General features: G+C 51.6%; 8 protein-coding genes and 2 non-coding genes across 10 annotated transcripts; 4 read left to right on the forward strand and 6 right to left on the reverse strand.

Moving 5' to 3' along the window:
- Nucleotides 1–106: 106 nt before the first annotated feature.
- CC1G_20263 lies at nt 107–227 on the reverse strand. Its single transcript has one exon. It is a non-coding gene; the product is annotated as a tRNA-Tyr (tRNA).
- A 447-nt stretch (nt 228–674) lies between these two features.
- Nucleotides 675–3186, reverse strand: CC1G_04780 (hypothetical protein; the record flags this gene model as incomplete). The annotated part of the gene is made up of 9 exons (XM_001838284.2): nt 2924–3186; nt 2723–2868; nt 2460–2672; nt 2377–2404; nt 2125–2321; nt 1936–2068; nt 1816–1884; nt 1466–1507; nt 675–1411 (listed from the first exon to the last, which is right to left on the reverse strand). Exons 1-9 carry the CDS (start codon nt 3171–3173, stop codon nt 675–677), a joined length of 1815 nt encoding a protein of 604 aa, XP_001838336.2. The 5' UTR covers nt 3174–3186.
- A 68-nt stretch (nt 3187–3254) lies between these two features.
- On the forward strand, nt 3255–4564 carry CC1G_04781 (rab geranylgeranyltransferase; the record flags this gene model as incomplete). Its single annotated transcript, XM_001838285.1, has 7 exons — nt 3255–3314; nt 3374–3644; nt 3696–3911; nt 3965–4101; nt 4155–4253; nt 4303–4378; nt 4440–4564. The coding sequence occupies 7 exons, from the start codon at nt 3255–3257 to the stop codon at nt 4562–4564; spliced, it is 984 nt and encodes a 327-aa protein (XP_001838337.1).
- A 177-nt stretch (nt 4565–4741) lies between these two features.
- On the forward strand, nt 4742–4815 carry CC1G_20264. The gene has a single exon. It is a non-coding gene; the product is annotated as a tRNA-Ile (tRNA).
- A 366-nt stretch (nt 4816–5181) lies between these two features.
- CC1G_04782 (diphthamide biosynthesis protein 3) lies at nt 5182–5835 on the forward strand (the record flags this gene model as incomplete). Its single annotated transcript, XM_001838286.2, has 3 exons — nt 5182–5252; nt 5312–5589; nt 5647–5835. Exons 2-3 carry the CDS (start codon nt 5407–5409, stop codon nt 5833–5835), a joined length of 372 nt encoding a protein of 123 aa, XP_001838338.1. The 5' UTR covers nt 5182–5252; nt 5312–5406.
- Nucleotides 5836–6127: 292 nt separating this feature from the next.
- On the reverse strand, nt 6128–8105 carry CC1G_04783 (hypothetical protein; the record flags this gene model as incomplete). The annotated part of the gene is made up of 5 exons (XM_001838287.2): nt 6128–6176; nt 6242–7616; nt 7668–7706; nt 7754–7885; nt 7934–8105. 5 exons carry the CDS (start codon nt 8103–8105, stop codon nt 6128–6130), a joined length of 1767 nt encoding a protein of 588 aa, XP_001838339.2.
- An 851-nt stretch (nt 8106–8956) lies between these two features.
- CC1G_04784 (hypothetical protein) lies at nt 8957–10258 on the forward strand (the record flags this gene model as incomplete). Its single annotated transcript, XM_001838288.1, has 1 exon — nt 8957–10258. One exon carries the CDS (start codon nt 8957–8959, stop codon nt 10256–10258), a length of 1302 nt encoding a protein of 433 aa, XP_001838340.1.
- Nucleotides 10259–10430: 172 nt separating this feature from the next.
- CC1G_04785 (mitochondrial carrier protein) lies at nt 10431–11819 on the reverse strand (the record flags this gene model as incomplete). The annotated part of the gene is made up of 4 exons (XM_001838289.2): nt 10431–10585; nt 10648–10958; nt 11009–11515; nt 11568–11819. 4 exons carry the CDS (start codon nt 11817–11819, stop codon nt 10561–10563), a joined length of 1095 nt encoding a protein of 364 aa, XP_001838341.1. The 3' UTR covers nt 10431–10560.
- Nucleotides 11820–12549: 730 nt separating this feature from the next.
- CC1G_04786 (hypothetical protein) lies at nt 12550–14123 on the reverse strand (the record flags this gene model as incomplete). Its single annotated transcript, XM_001838290.2, has 2 exons — nt 12550–13879; nt 13939–14123. The coding sequence occupies 2 exons, from the start codon at nt 14121–14123 to the stop codon at nt 12550–12552; spliced, it is 1515 nt and encodes a 504-aa protein (XP_001838342.2).
- Nucleotides 14124–14451: 328 nt separating this feature from the next.
- On the reverse strand, nt 14452–16093 carry CC1G_04787 (hypothetical protein; the record flags this gene model as incomplete). The annotated part of the gene is made up of 2 exons (XM_001838291.2): nt 14452–15853; nt 15909–16093. 2 exons carry the CDS (start codon nt 16091–16093, stop codon nt 14452–14454), a joined length of 1587 nt encoding a protein of 528 aa, XP_001838343.2.
- Nucleotides 16094–16476: the final 383 nt, after the last annotated feature.

The raw sequence follows: 16476 nt of genomic DNA on the forward strand, positions 1-16476 counted from the left end.
AATATGCCTACTGCGGACATATGTCATATCCAAGTCTTCCTTTCCATGCCTTGGTGCTATGCCGTCTTGGCTCCAAAATTTCAAAGGTGGAAAAAGAATATAGAATTCCGACCTGCCTGGCTCGAACAGGCGACATCAAGATGAACTTCAGAAACGACCCAAGAGGATCGTCCGTGAGACGTTTTTCCGATTACAGTCTTGCGCTCTTCCAACTGAGCTAAGGTCGGATGAAATATCAGTTGCGTCGGTTAGCCTTTGGCGGTGCTGTCGACGTCGTCCTCTGAGGCCTGAGCAGTTCGGGCATCGGTTCATGGTTCTCGATTAAGAGTGCCCAACCCGTCTGATTCAGAAGTCACAGCACATGTTACGATGGATATCGATATTAAGACACTTATAGTAAATAATCAGCTTCTTCAACAGCATCCCTGGGTCCATACCCTACGATGAATTCAATAGCGGACGAGACTCCGAGTTGATTGACATCCTGTGCGCTGACTTCGCAAAACCCGACTCTGCGGAAGGCTCAGATGAATGGGAGCCAGCTGCACGGTTCGAGCACACTGCCCCAACCCGAGTTTGTGATTACGAATGGTGCGTTATGCGAGTACATTACACCTCCATGTCAGTTTTCCAGACCACTGCTCGGATCATCGTCGATCCTTGTCATCCTATAGCTACTTCTGCTGAGCACCTTTCTGCGCCAACCTCGCATCTTCCAAAGCGCGTTTCACACCATCTTCCCACACGCTGAGCTCCTTCTCCACATCGACGAGCATCTTTCGAACTTCCTTTCCAAGCTCTCCAATACTCTCTCCGTTGATATCAGTTCCGAACCCGATCTTGAGCTCGTTAAGAGCATTGACGAGTGTTGAGTGGGCTAGTTTGAGACGAGGAGGTCCAGAGGGTGGGAACGAGGATGAAGGTGCGGGTGAGATAGCTGGAGGGGGTGAAGGGGAAGGTGAAGACGAGGTCGATGCGGCACTGGGAGTGGGCCAAGGTTCGTCCACCACCAACAGCTTGCCCAGTTCCACTGCTGCTACGCCTCTCACCGGGTGCCCATACGAAAGAATCTCGGAAAGCCCAGTTAAAGCCATGGAACTGAATCGAATACATGAATCGAGGGCTTCTTGAGCCGCTTGCAGTTTCTCGGTCGTTTCGTCCTTTCGCGCTTGCTGTTCGCGTTGAACGTTTGGAGAGACGACCTCTTCGACGTCGACGTCCATTTTATCATTAATATCCCGCGGAGAGGTGTTGAGCGAGGGTAGCGAGGCGAGGATGGGTGATAGCTCGTCGATGAGGAATTGCGTGTGGAGGCCCGTGAGGGCGAGGAGGGGGTGGGCACTTGGGACAAGACCTGCTGAAGTCAGCAGCGGAACAAGGTTTCTGGTCAGGTGAAGCGCTTTCTGGGGATCTACGTGTGGGCATGAGTATCCGTTATTTCGTCCGTGAAAAGTGAAATCCGCACCAGAGCCTTGAATTCGCTCCGCTTTCTCGAGACCCTCTTGACCTATCCTTATAGCGTCAAGGACAGACGGAGGGTCCGAGATGGGAGTGTTGCACTTTGCACACCGCGACTTGGGCGAGTCTTCAGTTGGGAACGGACATACACCGCCGCATTTCTTAGGACAGTAGAGAGCTTCTCGAAGGTCCGGCGACGCCGTATCCGCGGGCGAGCACAGAGAGCATCGGCAGGTGAAATGATATGTCTCTTTCAGCGCCTTTTGTCGTAGTGCTCGAGGCAGAGTCGCGTCGATGTATGAGGTCAGAACCTAATACTGGATGAGCATATGTAGCGAAGGAAATTCTAAGGCGAACTTGCCTGCGTGTTTGGAGGGATCGGTTTAATGGCGATAATTTGCAGTAATGGTTCATGCTCTTTCTTATCTACTCCGGGAGTTTAGGACATGTAGACGGAGAGTATGCAAAGGTACATACCTCCAAGAGGCCTGGGGAATACAATGACCGCATTGGGGTCGCACGAGTGATTGAATAGCGCTGCAACGGGGGAGATGCAAGCTCCCAGAGGTGTAAGGGAGGGTGAAGTCAGCGTGAATGTATTCGTCGTAAACTGGTGTGCGCAAAGTCAGCCAATACCAAAGGAGTAGCTGCAAAGTCAAGGCGTACTCTCGACAGCAAATCCACAAGGTCGCCAGCCGAGTTGATTCCGTATGGTTCAAGTTCTTGCGGAGAGGTGAGGCCCATATAATGTATTAGGCCGTGCGACAGGTGGGTGTGCAATTCCGCAGCTTTAGTGATGTTTGAGGATGCGTCGTTGCTTGTTGGGGACTGCGACACCGTGGGCTTGGACAGGGAGGCCCGATCTAGAGGACAGACATCAGGTTGAGTGCCTGAAACTAGAGTGGAAGGGAGGCATACGAGATTGTAGAAGGTCGATTTCTTTAGCCTGTCACAATGTACATCAGGTTGATAAAGAGACTGAAGGAGGGATGGTGACTGACCCACGTAGATGTCAGTCCGACCTTCTGCTTTCGCCATAGGATACGGGCGAGGGTTCGAATGGCGTCTGAAGGTGGTGCTCGAGTCTCTCCGCTTGAAACCACTTGAGGCTCGGACGAGGATCCAGGGGGAGGCTGGGGACGAGGCTGGCTCATCCACCGCTGTAAAGCAGAACATTCCAATTTATGCAGGCTCCAATCTCTGCTTTGACACGCCTGAATAACCGTTAGGAAGGAGGACAATAGGTTTCACCAATAGGACTCACGCTACCACAGTACATCACGATCTTGCAGTTTGGACATCTCTTGAGGGGCGCACTTGTGCCTGGACCGAAGCATGCAGAGCAGTACGAGCTCAGCTGGCTGGTTGAGAGCGTCGCGATGTGAGGTTTCGTCGAGACTAAAACCGCGCCTATTTCACGGTGTTTAAGCGTTCATTCAGAGATATGAACATGTTAAAGACTTACCTGGCTTGAATCCATTATCCGTAGTGTATATACCCCGTCCTGTTTCTGGTTCAACACGTATTTGGAGACTGGAAGGAAGAGAAGAGTACAGTCCGTCCGCTGGCGTGTACGATGAACCTAACTGTGGTTCACTCTCGACTTTCTGGGAGATTTCACTCTGAATTCCAGTCTCATTTTCCGGTTTCTTTTCAGCTTTGACGAACGATTGACGAGTTGCACGAGACGATTTGAGAGTACGAAAGTCGGACATGATGGAAGTCGATGGAAAGGGGGCGTTCGGCGCCATCAATGCGCACAGTCGGTCCTTTTCTTCATACCACCACGATCTGGAATGGCCACCAATGAACTTCTAGTCCCTCTGCACGTCTCCTACATCCAGAAACTTGGGCAGGTACCCGTTATTTCTTATACGTCCACCGACCAACTATCGAAAAGAAAGCGTCTATCTAGAACAAGGATGATCTCACCTACCATTTAACCTCGCATCTTCGACTGAACGCGGTTTACTGGGGTTTGACCGCGTTGGCGGTTATGGGTCACCAGGATGCGCTGAACAGGGAGGAGATGATTGACTTTGTGATGAGCTGTTGGGATGAAGAGCAGGGTGCTTTTGGCGCTCATCCTGATCATGACGCCCATTTGCTCTCCACGCTCAGCGCGATCCAGATCCTAATCATGCAGGACGCGCTGGACAGGGTGGATGTGGATAGAGTAGTGAAATGTGAGTTCAACCTATAGCGGCTCGTGGTTGATCTGTTTAACAACCCACTAGATATCCTCTCGCTCCAGCAACCGTCGGGCGTCTTTGCAGGTGACAACTTTGGTGAAATTGACACCCGTTTCCTGTATTGCGCGGTCTCGGCTTTGTCGCTACTTGGTCGATTAGATGAACTAGACAAGGAGAAGACTGTCGGATACCTGAAGCGCTGTAAGAATTATGATGGAGGGTTTGGGAGTGTAGTCGGTGCGGAGAGCCATGCTGCGCAAGGTACTACATCCCTCAGTTATGAACACTCTATGCTCACGCGTATTCCTTCAAAGTCTTCGTATGCACCGCTGCCCTCGCGATACTTGACAAGCTCGATGAAGTCGTCGATACTGACACCCTGGGTTGGTGGTTGGCCGAACGTCAATTACCCAATGGTGGATTGAATGGCCGGCCAGAGAAGCTCGAAGATGTGAGCAACCCTCTGTCTATCAAACCGCTCTCTGATTATGCCGGCGTGATCAGGTTTGCTACAGTTTCTGGGTCCTCTCGGCACTCTCTATCATCAAGAAAGTCCCGTGGATTGACGCTAAGAAGTTGGAAGCTTTCATCCTCAGTGCACAGGTTAGTCCTGAACTTGCTTCTGCTACATACCATTATTGACTTTGCGTAGGATGCGGAAGGAGGAGGCATCGCAGATAGACCAGGGGATATGGTCGATGTATTCCATACCTTGTTCGGAGTTGCCGGTGAGTCCCCTTGATCTCTGAGTGTTGTAAGTGTATCGACTGAGGCTCACTGGAAACGTAGGGCTTTCGATACTGGGCTATCCTGGCCTGGTCGACTTGGACCCGGTATATTGTATGCCTGCGGAGGTCATCAAGAAACTAGGATTGAACAAGGACTGGGAGGCTTTACCTAGAAGAAAAGCATAGAAAAGCACAAGGTCATCGAAATCAACGCATCGGACGTTCTCAAACCATATCCTGCCTGAATATATGAATGTTTTCCTGGAGTGAATCCTGGGTCACGAACTGCTACCACCAAGTGTTTCCGACCGAAACCACCCCCTTCATGGGATTCTGTTAAGCAATGCCTTTCCCCGCTGTAACGGCCGACTAGCTCAGTTGGTTAGAGCGTCGTGCTAATAACGCGAAGGTCGTCAGTTCGATCCTGGCGTTGGCCACTTTTTGCCTCTTGGCAAACATTTTTTCGACTATCGCAATTATTTTCTTCCGACAGCCGCGAATGGTACGACGACGAGGGAAGGATTTTGATGGCCATAAAGTCATGGGAGTCTTGAAGGTGGACTAAAGTCCTCTGCACTTCTCTATCCTTGATCTTGTACGGGACAACCAGATAAACACCCTAGACCGTATTTCTCTGTGTCTCACTTCAGGAGCCTGTGCAAACGGCAGTCTTCCCCTCAGTTCGGCGCTTATCAGTCGGACATGGCCGAAGGGTGAGAAATCGCATGCACAGCCTCAAGGCGGACCCTGACTCGAGATTAGATGAGACACTCATTTGCCCAGCCCTCTTGCTCAACCGCCATCTCACTTCGAGCTTTGGGTTCCTGGAGCCGCTTTACGACTTTTTTTATGACTTGAAGGTTCTCTTGAAGAGGTATCTCTGTCTACTCTGGGCTGTGAACATCAGAATCAATTAACTGATTCAAGTTCAAGACTTTCATAGATTTCCTGAATTTCCTTCCACCTTCGAACAGAAAACCACCCCCAAAGCACAACTCAAAAGTATACCTTAATCGCCACGAAACATAATGGGCGCCTACTACGACGAAATCGAGATCGAGGATATGGTCTGGGACGCTGAAAAGCGTGTATACCACTACCCATGTCCCTGCGGCGACCGCTTCGAGATCTCGAAAAAGCAGCTGAAGAACTACGAAGATGTGGCTACATGCCCGAGTTGTAGTTTGATCATCCGAGTCATCTACGATCCTGTGAGTTTCTCCCTTCTACAACATCACAGCATTTGGCTGAAATGGGATCTCGGGTAGCTTGACTTTGAAGATGAGCCGTCGGATGACGAGGATGAAGGAGAAGAGGCGTCTGAGGAGGAGGAAGAGGAGGAGGACGACGACGACGACCAGTTCGAGGATGCCCTCGACAAGCTCACTCTCGAGGACACCCCCAACGTCCCCAGCGCTGCCCAGGAGAAGGCCGCTTTGGTCGCCGTTGCCGCATAGAGCCCGAGCATCGTATATGCACCACTATCTTAGCTTGCTCTCGAATTATGCTATGCCTTTTCTAGGTGAGTGCATACCAAATGCGCGAGGTGAAGTCGAGAACTGACATGTGCACAGCATTGTATTTTTATCCCTAGTTATCGTCAATTGAAGTTTTGTTCCACTCATACCCGCTCCCCCTTTTCCAGCCTCTGCAATCCTGGATAAGATCCGTACATTCCATTCTATCTACAATTGAAGCAAGGATACGTCTACAGAATTATTCGACCTGCGCGCAGCTCATAACAGCCATTTATCCTAGTCCTGGTCCCTCCATCCAGTTTCCATCCCGCTCTTCAGCCCTTTCAGAAATTCTGAATATCAGAGGTTGCATGCCACTCGCTTGTTCCTCCCCACTCCAACATACCGGTCTTCGCTGCTATTCTCCCTCCTCTCCGTTGCCCCCTTGAGTTCCCAGTTCCTATCGAAGCTCGAATCTGAACTGGCCGAATAATACTTCATGTTCCTCGCCCCCATCATGCTGGTACCCATCACCATATCATCGAGGGAAGAGCCTTCCTCGTACCGCAGGGACGAAACGTTGAGAATGTCGGATGGCGAGGAGAGGTTTAGAACATCGGAGGGAGAAGCGAACATGTAGCCACTGTCGACGGATGAAACGGCAGAAGCAGATTCAGCTGAGGCATCGCCATCGAACACGTTTCGGAAACTATCTTCTTGCATCTCCACACTAACTTCCTTGAATCCCTGAAGCACAGTGTACATGTCGTCTCGCCAGTCTTTGATCCATTCGTGGTGGTTGTTCGGTGGTGGAGGTGTCCAGAGCGGTGTCCCGGGAATTCTAGGAGCAAGAGCAGGATGGAGCGGGGTAGATGAAGGCTGGGGTTTGGGAAATGGAGCAGATGTGGACGTTGCGAGCAAGAATGGTGGCGGGAGGCTCAGGCCGTGTGTTACCGTCATTGATCGAGTCATGGCGAGCTTTTGGTCCTTCGATTTGTTCCATCCTGAGATCGCTGTCGCACCGTTCCCAGAATCAGAGTGACCAGTATTGGAACCTAGAGCAGGACTTGTCGCCGAGGTGATGACAATGCTAGAGTCGGCACATCCAGAACTAGAAGGGAGAGGAGGGGTAGCCACTTTGGAGGTGAATGTGGTGTCGGCGCAGGTGTACTGGGATTCGCTGGAGTGTCCGTGGCTACTCGACCCGCCATCGGCAAACCAGACGAGAGAAGAGCGGCGGGAGATGGGAGAAGAAGTGGGTGAACGAGATGTCGGGTAGCGTGGTCGTTCAAGTTCGTTTAGGTCCATCGTCTCAAGAGGTTCACTGGCCACAGTTCCAGTCACTTCAGAATCTACGTGTCCAGAAGGGATAGGTGGAACAGGAGGGATATTCGCGTCAAGATCGGTGCTCGCTTTAGGGATATGGGTCAACGGCAGGGAAATCACCAGTTTTCTAGGAGTACGCTTCGCGTCCAGGTTAGGAGCGCTCGGGACCTTGCGCAGCGTCAATCTCCGCTTCTTCTTAATTTCAGCCTCTGGCTTTTCAGTCTGACTGTGGGGATTGGCATCTATGATTGGGAATGGGATGGGCGTGGTTGGTGGGTTGGATTCGGCCAGGAGACACGGTTGGAGCGGGGAGTGCACTGTGGTTGGGCTGCGGGCTGTGGTGCATGTCGAAGCTATCGAAGGCGGTCTTGAGGGGGGTGGAAGAGGGAACTGGTCGAGGATATCTAGGAGCTTGGATTTCTTGGATGCAAATGCAGACTTTAGTGCTTCCGAATCTGCGGTCCACCCGTAAGTATGACAAGTCTCTTCGCTGAAGAATGACTGACCGAAAAGGCGCTGCTGACCAACAGAGGTATCGCTCTGATCTGAAACCAGATGAAGAAGCGTGTAGTCAAAAAGAACATTGATTTACCTGCAATGTTTTTTGCGATGTCCTCCTGTGAGAGGCTGACTTCGACCAAATCTCCTTCGAGGGCGTTGGACACCAAGGTAGGAGGAAACTGGATCTCTGTCACCGTTTCGAATACCGGTGAACATTGATTGACTGCCCGTGTTGTTAGTTTATATTCATCGAATAACGAGACATGCGAACCGGATATGAATCCCTTTTCCTTCATAATGCCCTCCTCGATATCCGACGCGTTCGCGGCGGGATGGAAAGAAGCATGTTTGGAAAAGGTGAAAAATGTGAGTAATGAACGAAAAGCTTCTATGAAGTATGTGAGTATCTTGAGAAAGACAGTTCTGCACTTGAGTGGCGGCATTTCGAAGGAGTCTCGAGCCAAGGGTTGGTCTTTTGCCTGAGAGGTTGGTTATATATTGTTTCATTGCTGTCGGACGCGGCTAACAAGTTTGAATTCGTGTCACCCTCTCTGAACCGTTCAGGTAACATCGTCCGACTTCCTTCGTTGGCCACCGACAAGGATGGAGGGACGCATCGTGTTCGTGCAGATGAAAGAGGAGCGTTCGTGATCCGGTGTCAATATCCGCTGTGTTTGTCGATCACGTCTCGGGCAAACAAGGTGTACAGTGCAGGCATCTGATCGATCAGTGGTTTCCCCTCGTCACATCTCTTCGTTTCCCAAAAACCACAAGATGTCGTCTTCGCCAGCTTTTCGGATACACAAGCAGTAAAGGTTCCTTGAAGGCTTCACAAGTGTACGTGTTTTTCATTTAAGAAATACGATATGTCACTGATCCAAACCACAGACACCGTCCTTCCTTCTCTGCATCGATCCAATCGATCAACGTGTGCCTGCAATATAAACATATGCACCACGTTCCAGAAGATTTGTCGCGATAAATCGTCGCTTGACACCTCTCCCTTACCTGTCGGGCTGGGTTCCTACCAAGTGGTTCTTCCTTCCATTGGATCTTCCTCCCTGATAACCGCCGACCGATTTACTGGTCATCGTCCAGTTTAACGGAATTCCGCCTTCTGTCCATCACCGGTGTGGCAGCTGCTCGATACCGAATTCTCCTCAAACCCGGTCAACCAATGGATCGCTACAGCATCATCACCCCATCACAGTCATTGGTGCTTCCCTTCGCAGGTCCAGGTGGAATTCCGACAGAACTGCTGTCGGAAATATTCCTCCACTGCGCAGATGGAGCCATGGACGCGACGAACACGATCCGTACTCCCCTCCTCGTCTCACAGATCTGCTCGCGATGGCGCGAAACCGCGCTTGCGACTCCGAGACTGTGGTCAAGGCTCTACCTCCAATTCACGTCCACATCCTTCAACCTCACCGAGCTCGTCCAGACGTGGTTGACTCGTTCGGGGGGATGCCCTCTGACGATATACGTCTTCTGGGAGGAGCCACCGTTCACGCCTTCCCACCCAGTCCTGGACGCCCTCACAGCCCATTCGGAACGGTGGCAGTCCATGTTCTTCTACATGCCCTACCACGCATTCAAGTCGCTCGCACCCATCCGGAAACGTCTCCCTCTCCTCACCACCCTCAGCCTCGGAACCAAAGACGACCCACCGCCTTCGTCTAGTCTCATCGGCAAACTCGACATGTTCAGCGACGCACCCCTCCTTCGCTCCCTCGAATCCGTCAACATCTCACCGCTCATCTTCAAGTTCCCGTGGTCGCATCTGAGGACGATTCCGATGATGGCTGTGTCCAGCGATGACTTCATCGACATCCTCCTCCAGACTTCGCACCTGGAACAGGGAGGGTTTGTGTTTATGGATTCGGGGATGATGTATGGGATGGGGAGCGTGTACAGTCCGCATCTGAGGGTCCAACACAACTCGTTGCGCGAGGTCTCGATCATGACGCCACCCTGGAACGAGACGGTCGATCTCCGCGGACTGTTCCCTCAGCTGACCTTTCCAAAGCTAGAGTTCTTGCAGATTTGCAACCTCAGGTCACCTTTCTCTTCCGAGTTTACGGGGTTCCTGTCGAGGCTGGGGTGCTTGCAGACCCTGCACCTGAGGAAGACAGCGTTGACGGATTCGCAGCTCATCCAAGGCCTCAAGACTATTCCGACGTTGACGAAGCTCATCGTGTATAGCGCGCCACTACAAGCTCCGACTGTGACGCACAGTCTGCTTTCGGCAATGACATGGAGGCCATTGCTGAACGTTGAAAACGGGGCAGCTAACGGCGGGAGAAGAAAGCCACAACGTCAACGCCAGAACCTCTTGCCAGCACTCAAATCACTGGAACTCACGATCGACTATAACGTCTGTGACACCTTTATCGAGATGGTTCGGTCCCGAGTTCAGTTTACTTCTGCGGATAGCGCCGGCCTCAACGGTGGGACACCACTCTCCAAAGACCTCCCCGCTCGTCTGGAAAAAATTCGCATCCGACCGACTGAGGATCTGGGAGACAGGATCTACACCGCTCTCGCCGAGGTCGCCTCCTACGGTGTCGAGATTTCCGTCGAAGACTTTTGCTGAACGAATATTTATCATCCCAGAACGCTTCCCTTTTTGATCCATGGTTATCCTAGGTCCCGACATGTCAAACGCCAACAGGGATTGCCCTGTGTGATCGTCGCCGTTCCTCGTCTTCTACGTAATGGTTTACCGCGCTTGGGCAGTAAACTTATCGTCCTGCTTACCCGCTTGGTCTCGTTAAAGGATCTCTATTCTCATGTTTATCGTTATCATCACATGCAAACCCTTCCTCTCTCTCTCATATTTTCCCCTATGTACCAGTACGATCACGCCTAACTTGTACTTTAGACTAACGCCCCCCTTTATTTTTTGGTCTTTTCGTTCCATCTGTAACACGTATTGGAATCAATATCGATAGACTTTGCTGTTAGGATTGCAGCACCACTCACATGTCCATGAACCACCGCCAGAGGATTGAGAATGTCAGGCCTTGTAAACCATTGGCTAGGATTCTGGTCTTGAGGCCACGTCCTAGAAGACCTTTCAAGCCGTCCGTGCGGACAACTTCCCTTGCTGCCTCGACGTAACCGATTTTGGATTCGTTGACCTGTCGGTAGGTCTTGACAACTCGCAGGCTGTTGGATACTGTATCTGAGACTACGGAGGCTACAAAGCCAATGAACGCCCGCCGGGATAGTTTTTGCAAGGTTGTTTCGGCAGGAGGAAGGACCTCGTCGAGGTAATTGTACGTTCCGAACCACTGAAGGGAAGGTTTAAAAAACGAGTATCGTCACCTGAATTAGCACATACCGGGTAATGACCAACAAAGGTCGCCGCAGCTGTAGCAAAGGCACCATACCACATTGTTCCAATGCCATATCTCAGTATCCGTCTCTTCAAGATCCCCCACCCCTCCCTACCCTGGGCCTGCAGCGTGGTCTTGACAGTATCGATAGGCGTCAAGATCATCCTGAACGCAGCCGCCGCCAGCGAAGCGAATACAGTCTTTACGAACGCCGGCAGCTTCTTCATATAGGGGTTGCTTTGGAGGAGGGCGAGGATGCCTGCGTTGGCTGCTGTGTCCCCGAATCGAGCGAGTGGGCCTTGGAGAAGCGCGGCCGAGAGGCCTTGGTAGAACCGTACGTAGCCTCCTGCGGCATAGAGGGTATTGAGAGCCGTGGACAGTGAGGAGCCGAAGCGGTATTGGTAGTTCATAATCGTCCGGAGGGGCATGAAGATGAGGACTTGTAAGACCATGGCTGCAGCCCCGCTGAGGCCGCCTCCCAGTGCGCTTTTGAGGGCACCTTTCAGGTCAAACTGCATGTCTGTGAGCTTTGGGTGAATAATAGGACTGTCGGTGGGCACTCACGTCGACATCTCCAGACTCAATAAGTCCCTTGATAAGAAGGACGAGTGTAACTGTCCCAAGGATGACCAGGATGCCATAGAATGCGTACAGCCTGCCCGTGTTCTTGGGAGCGATAGGGTCCTCACCCAGGCTAGTGTCTATCGCAGGTACCGAAGGCGGTGGGTCCGTGTACGAAATCGTGGCGTTTGGAACCGCTTCATCGCTCGAGGCAGCAATGAGAGGCTGCCGCTCAGGGTCTGCAGACCGCGACATGGGCAGTTGGGTGGTTTAAACGGTTGTCGTGGTCGTGGTGACGAAGAAAGGGGGCCACTTCGACATTAGTCCCGAGATCCAGGTATATGAAGTGAGCTAATGATCGACACGATGCGGCGAGGAGTTAGGGAAGTGAAAGGAAGGGCTGGCGCGATTCGTAAGGTTCATCACGCCAAACCTAATAGTAATGGGAGCGGAGTTTCGTCTCGGGATGATAAACCAGTCGGATGGCTTACCGATCTCCCCTTGAAAGATAATCTAATCTATATAGCCCCCGGACGGAACCAAATCGTCAGTAACCTGACGCAGTGGGGAATCCTCAGGTTGGTTTCTGTTTCATTGACTTCAAAAGTGCAAGGGCGTAATCGAATGCATGAGTTCTAAATATAACGACTCTTGGTCCTTTCGGGTCGGACGTGGCAGCTAAAATGGCTGACAGGCCTTAGGGAAGTCCATTCGGAATGAAGAAGCGCTCAATAATCTAACCAAGAGGCAGATTGACCTGTATGTATAGTACCTACTGGCACGCTAGTGCGGGTACTGGCACCTGCCGAGACAGTGCTGCGGTATGTATGTACACGTATTCTTCGCGTGGAATCTGCTAACTCGAGCAGAGATTCACATGATTCAGAGTTTGGGGGTAGCTCGTCTGGCTTTTGAAACAGGATGACAGAAATCTATAGCACTTGGCGCCTAACCAAGCTGGCGAGACGCTTACGGAGTAACGGGACTATTGAGATCGATAACAGAAACACTTGTCTTCGTCGTAAACCTCCACATTAGTCGTTACCGTATCTTTCACCGCCTGGGACAGAGCTCTGTCAACATGGATTTCCCCACAGCTTCCCCTGTTCCCGAGCCTCAATCGTTTCAGCCCCCATTTTGGATACCTTCTGCTCGATATCTGAGTGCGCACTGCCAGCATCTCGGAGTAGGTGGCATCTGGAATGGTGGCACAGGTACCAATATTGCAATAAGCCAGAGTGAGGTCTCGGAGACACGGTGTCCATTCGTTGGCGAGCGAATCGAGCATCTTGGGTGAGAAGATCTCCACCCAGATTTCAAGAGACAATAGAACCCCATTTGTGGCTTCCAGGACGCTTTTCACCTCTGCTATCGAGAAAGGGTAATTGCGGAGAATGAGGTGTCGGAGGGTGGGAGCAATGTCAGGCACGAGCATGGGTAGCGACACCCTGCCCCGGGCCCATCCTTGCGGGTCGTCCTTCCATGTAGCAGTGGTACCGACGTCTAAGGTGTGGAGATTGGGGAGGGTGATGGCCGACGACACCTCCCAGAGCCACCGATCGAGGATATCGATGCCGTGGTCTGGAAAGAAGACGTCGAACTTTGGGCGCGGTTGTAATACCAGATGCTCCAGCGTCTCGCTATTCGCTTGTAAAAAAGAGGAGAGGTTCGCGCGGTTTGAAAGGGTTGCATGACACATGACGAACCAAAGCTCAAACTTGGTCAGTTTGGGGAGGAGTTTGTTGGTGAGGTATTGAAACAAGGGTGCGAGATCGAAGGTGGTGAGGGTGGAGAATGAGATATGGTGAATGTTTTCCTTGAAGACCATGATAAACTGTTCAATCGTTCGGGTCGCCTCCATGGGTTGCTGGGAGGATAACGGGAACCGAGAGTTCATAATGACGAGTTCGAACGAGTTAAAGTTGGGGATCTTCCCTTTCTGTTTGCTAATTGAGCTGAGGAGGGAGGGAATTTTGGCTGCTGTGGTTTGGATTGAAAGCTTCTGCAGACTCTCTCCGACTGTATCCCATATCTGGTCAAGAAACGCGGCGAAGGAAGGAGTGACAACATGGTCGTAGATGACGATGGAGAGCTCCCGAAGGTTGGTGCAATTCGTTAGGGACCTGGATGCGACTTGTAGAATTCTCTCGGTGATTGTGGCTGGCGGTTTCGAAGATTTCAAGGACGAAGGCTTCAAGGACGAAAGCCAGTCGAAACAGCCCGTCGCTTCAGGGAGCGAGGGGTCTTCGTCGATGCCCGGAAGAAATGCAGGGCGGAGGTACAAATGGCGGACGCGCTTTGCAATGTTCTGGTGTCTGTGATGTCATTCGTTGCCTTGAGCGCCTTGGCCTTAACACACAAAAGTGACACTCACCCTAGTTGCTGGAAGGCTCTCAGCGAAGGCTTGTCGTCTGAAATTAACCTAACCTCTTCATATTTGTAGTTCATCCCCAGCTCGAACAGGAACCTGTTTACACCCATCATCTTTGGGACGAAAGTCGGAGGAAAGTATTCCAGGATTTCCAGCCATATTTCCGGAGGCAGGTCGGGGGTTGGCATGATCAACTGGTGGTGAGCTTCTGGCGTAGGGAGAGGGGAGGAAGGTCGAGCAACAAGACATGCGTGGCATCTTTTGAGTCGAAGATATGAAGGAGCCCACAAACACCGCATCTGTCAGAGATAGTCTGAGATAGTCGATCCGACGTGGGATGACACGCCATGATTGTCCTAAGGCACCCACCAAGAACACAGGCGCTCGGCTGTGCACACAAATCTTTCGCCGAACAGGTTAGGGCGAACTACTTAGGAGTCTTGAAGTGAGGAGGTGAAGACTTGTTATTCTAAAGCTGTATCCACTGAACGGTATCTAGAAGTGGGTTTACTATATTTAGGCGCCCTCAGCCCAGGGATTAATAACGGTACCTGTGGATATGGGCTCAAAGTAATCGGCGAAACAACAGCATCTGTTACGCCCGTCAATCTCTAGAGCCCTTGTCACGGTTTTCTCCACCGCGTTGCAATACGGCTTGTCGACGTGTATCTCTCCACAGTTACCCTTGTAACCCAGCCTCAGCGTCCGTAAGGGCCAGTTGGGATACCTTCTTCGCGAAATCTCGCCGCAGAAGACACCTCTCCCCAGAGATCCGGCTCCCGTGGACGTCTTGTACCCCAGTGCGAGGCTCCTGAGATTGGGCGTCAAGTCTTGGGCGAGGGCATCGAGTGAGCTTGATGTAAATAATTCAATCCAGATGTCCAATGACTCCAGTACCCTACCCGTCGCACTTAGGATGTGTCGCATCTCCTCATCCGGAAGCGGATAGGTCGTATGGTAGACCAGATTCTGGAGATGTGGAAGGGGCGAGGGTACGAGTTTCGGGAGAGATATTGGTTGACGGTTTGGTGTTAACTGAAGCCATTTGGTCGAGGCACCGATGTCCAGGGTGTGCACTTTCGGCAGAGCGATGGTTGGAAATTCCGCGTGAAGCCACCTATTCAGCTGGTCTACACCAGCCGCACGGAGTGGAATGTCGGCTTTGGGCTGATTTCGTAAGACGAAATGTCCCAGCGTGCCATTGTGAGCCTGCAAGAAACGTGTTAGTGCACGTTGATGGTGCAACGTTTCATTCGTGATAGGGAGCCAAAGTTCGAAAGTTTCGAGCTTTGGAAGAGCGACTCCAGCCAGTCTCGCAAGTAAAAGAGAGAAGTCGAAAGCAGCGAGCGATGAAAGGGAGAGGTGGGAAAGGCTGGGCCCAAACTTCGACAGAAGTCCAAGAATAGAGTTGGTTGCGGAGTGAAGATCGAATAGAGAGTGAGAGTTCAGGAGGGTGACTTCGAGATGGTGTAGGTTGACGAGTTTGCCGCTTCCATTTGTGATGGAGCGAAGGAGAGGGGTGAGGTTCTCCGGGATCGATTGTGCAGAAATTCTTTGGACGCTATTCCCGGAAGATGACCATAGGTTGTCGAGGAATGCGTCGAAAGACGACGTAATGGCGTAGTCGTATAACACGATGGTGACTCTCTGTATATTCGAGCATTGAGAAAGGGACTTGGATGCAACTTCGAGAAGGTTTTCGCTACGATGTGGGGCTGGTTGTGCTGTCGATATAGCCGAGCTTGATGAGCGATTCCGCGACCGAGAGCCAAAATGGGGAAATGCCAGCCAAGTGAAGCGGTTGTTTGGGATGGCTGACTGTGATACTTCTCTCAGAGGTACAGAGGCTTCACCGCTGCTGGGGAGGAAGGCTGGGCGAAGATATAAATGCTGAACGCGGTTTGCAATGTTTCGATGGCTGTTCCATTGGTTCTAAGTACTCGATGACTTGAGTGGGAAAGTGAGACGCGCACCTAAGCTGTGTAATGGCCCTTCTTGAGGCTCTGTCATTGGAGATGAGTTCAAATTTACGGTACTTGAAGTCCATTGCCGTCTCGAAAAGGAATCGGCTGACGCCCATCATATTCACAACAAAGGACGGGTGGAAGTAAGCTAGGATTTCTAGCCAAATCTCGGGAGGGAGGTCAGGTTGCACCATTTCTAGGCCAGAGATTGAGTATTCCTCAGCAGTTTGAAGAAGCGGTCGCGGACAAAGTGTTCCTAAGCGTGGGGAGATCTCATGAGGGTCGGAGTCGTATCTGAGTATAGCCTTATCTCCTGCCAGGAGTCCCTGGAGAGGGCCCTCACGATTATTATCACTCGAGGCTAAATACAGTCCCAATAGTTGGTCTGATTATCGAGATTATCGAGTATTATGGAAACACTGTCGAGATATCCTCGCTCTCAGAACCTCCAAACAGGTTGGGGATATCATAAGCGCCCGACGGAAAGACGTGCGCCGAGTTTCGGCGAGATAGCCTAGCAGTTCCCACGAGCCCCCCTGTTCCCACCGATGTATGGCACTTGCCGCGAAAGTTGTTA

The sequence above is a fragment of the Coprinopsis cinerea genome, assembly GCF_000182895.1.
Source record: "Coprinopsis cinerea okayama7#130 chromosome 13 map unlocalized cont3.13, whole genome shotgun sequence".
In the NCBI taxonomy this organism is placed as follows: domain Eukaryota; kingdom Fungi; phylum Basidiomycota; class Agaricomycetes; order Agaricales; family Psathyrellaceae; genus Coprinopsis; species Coprinopsis cinerea.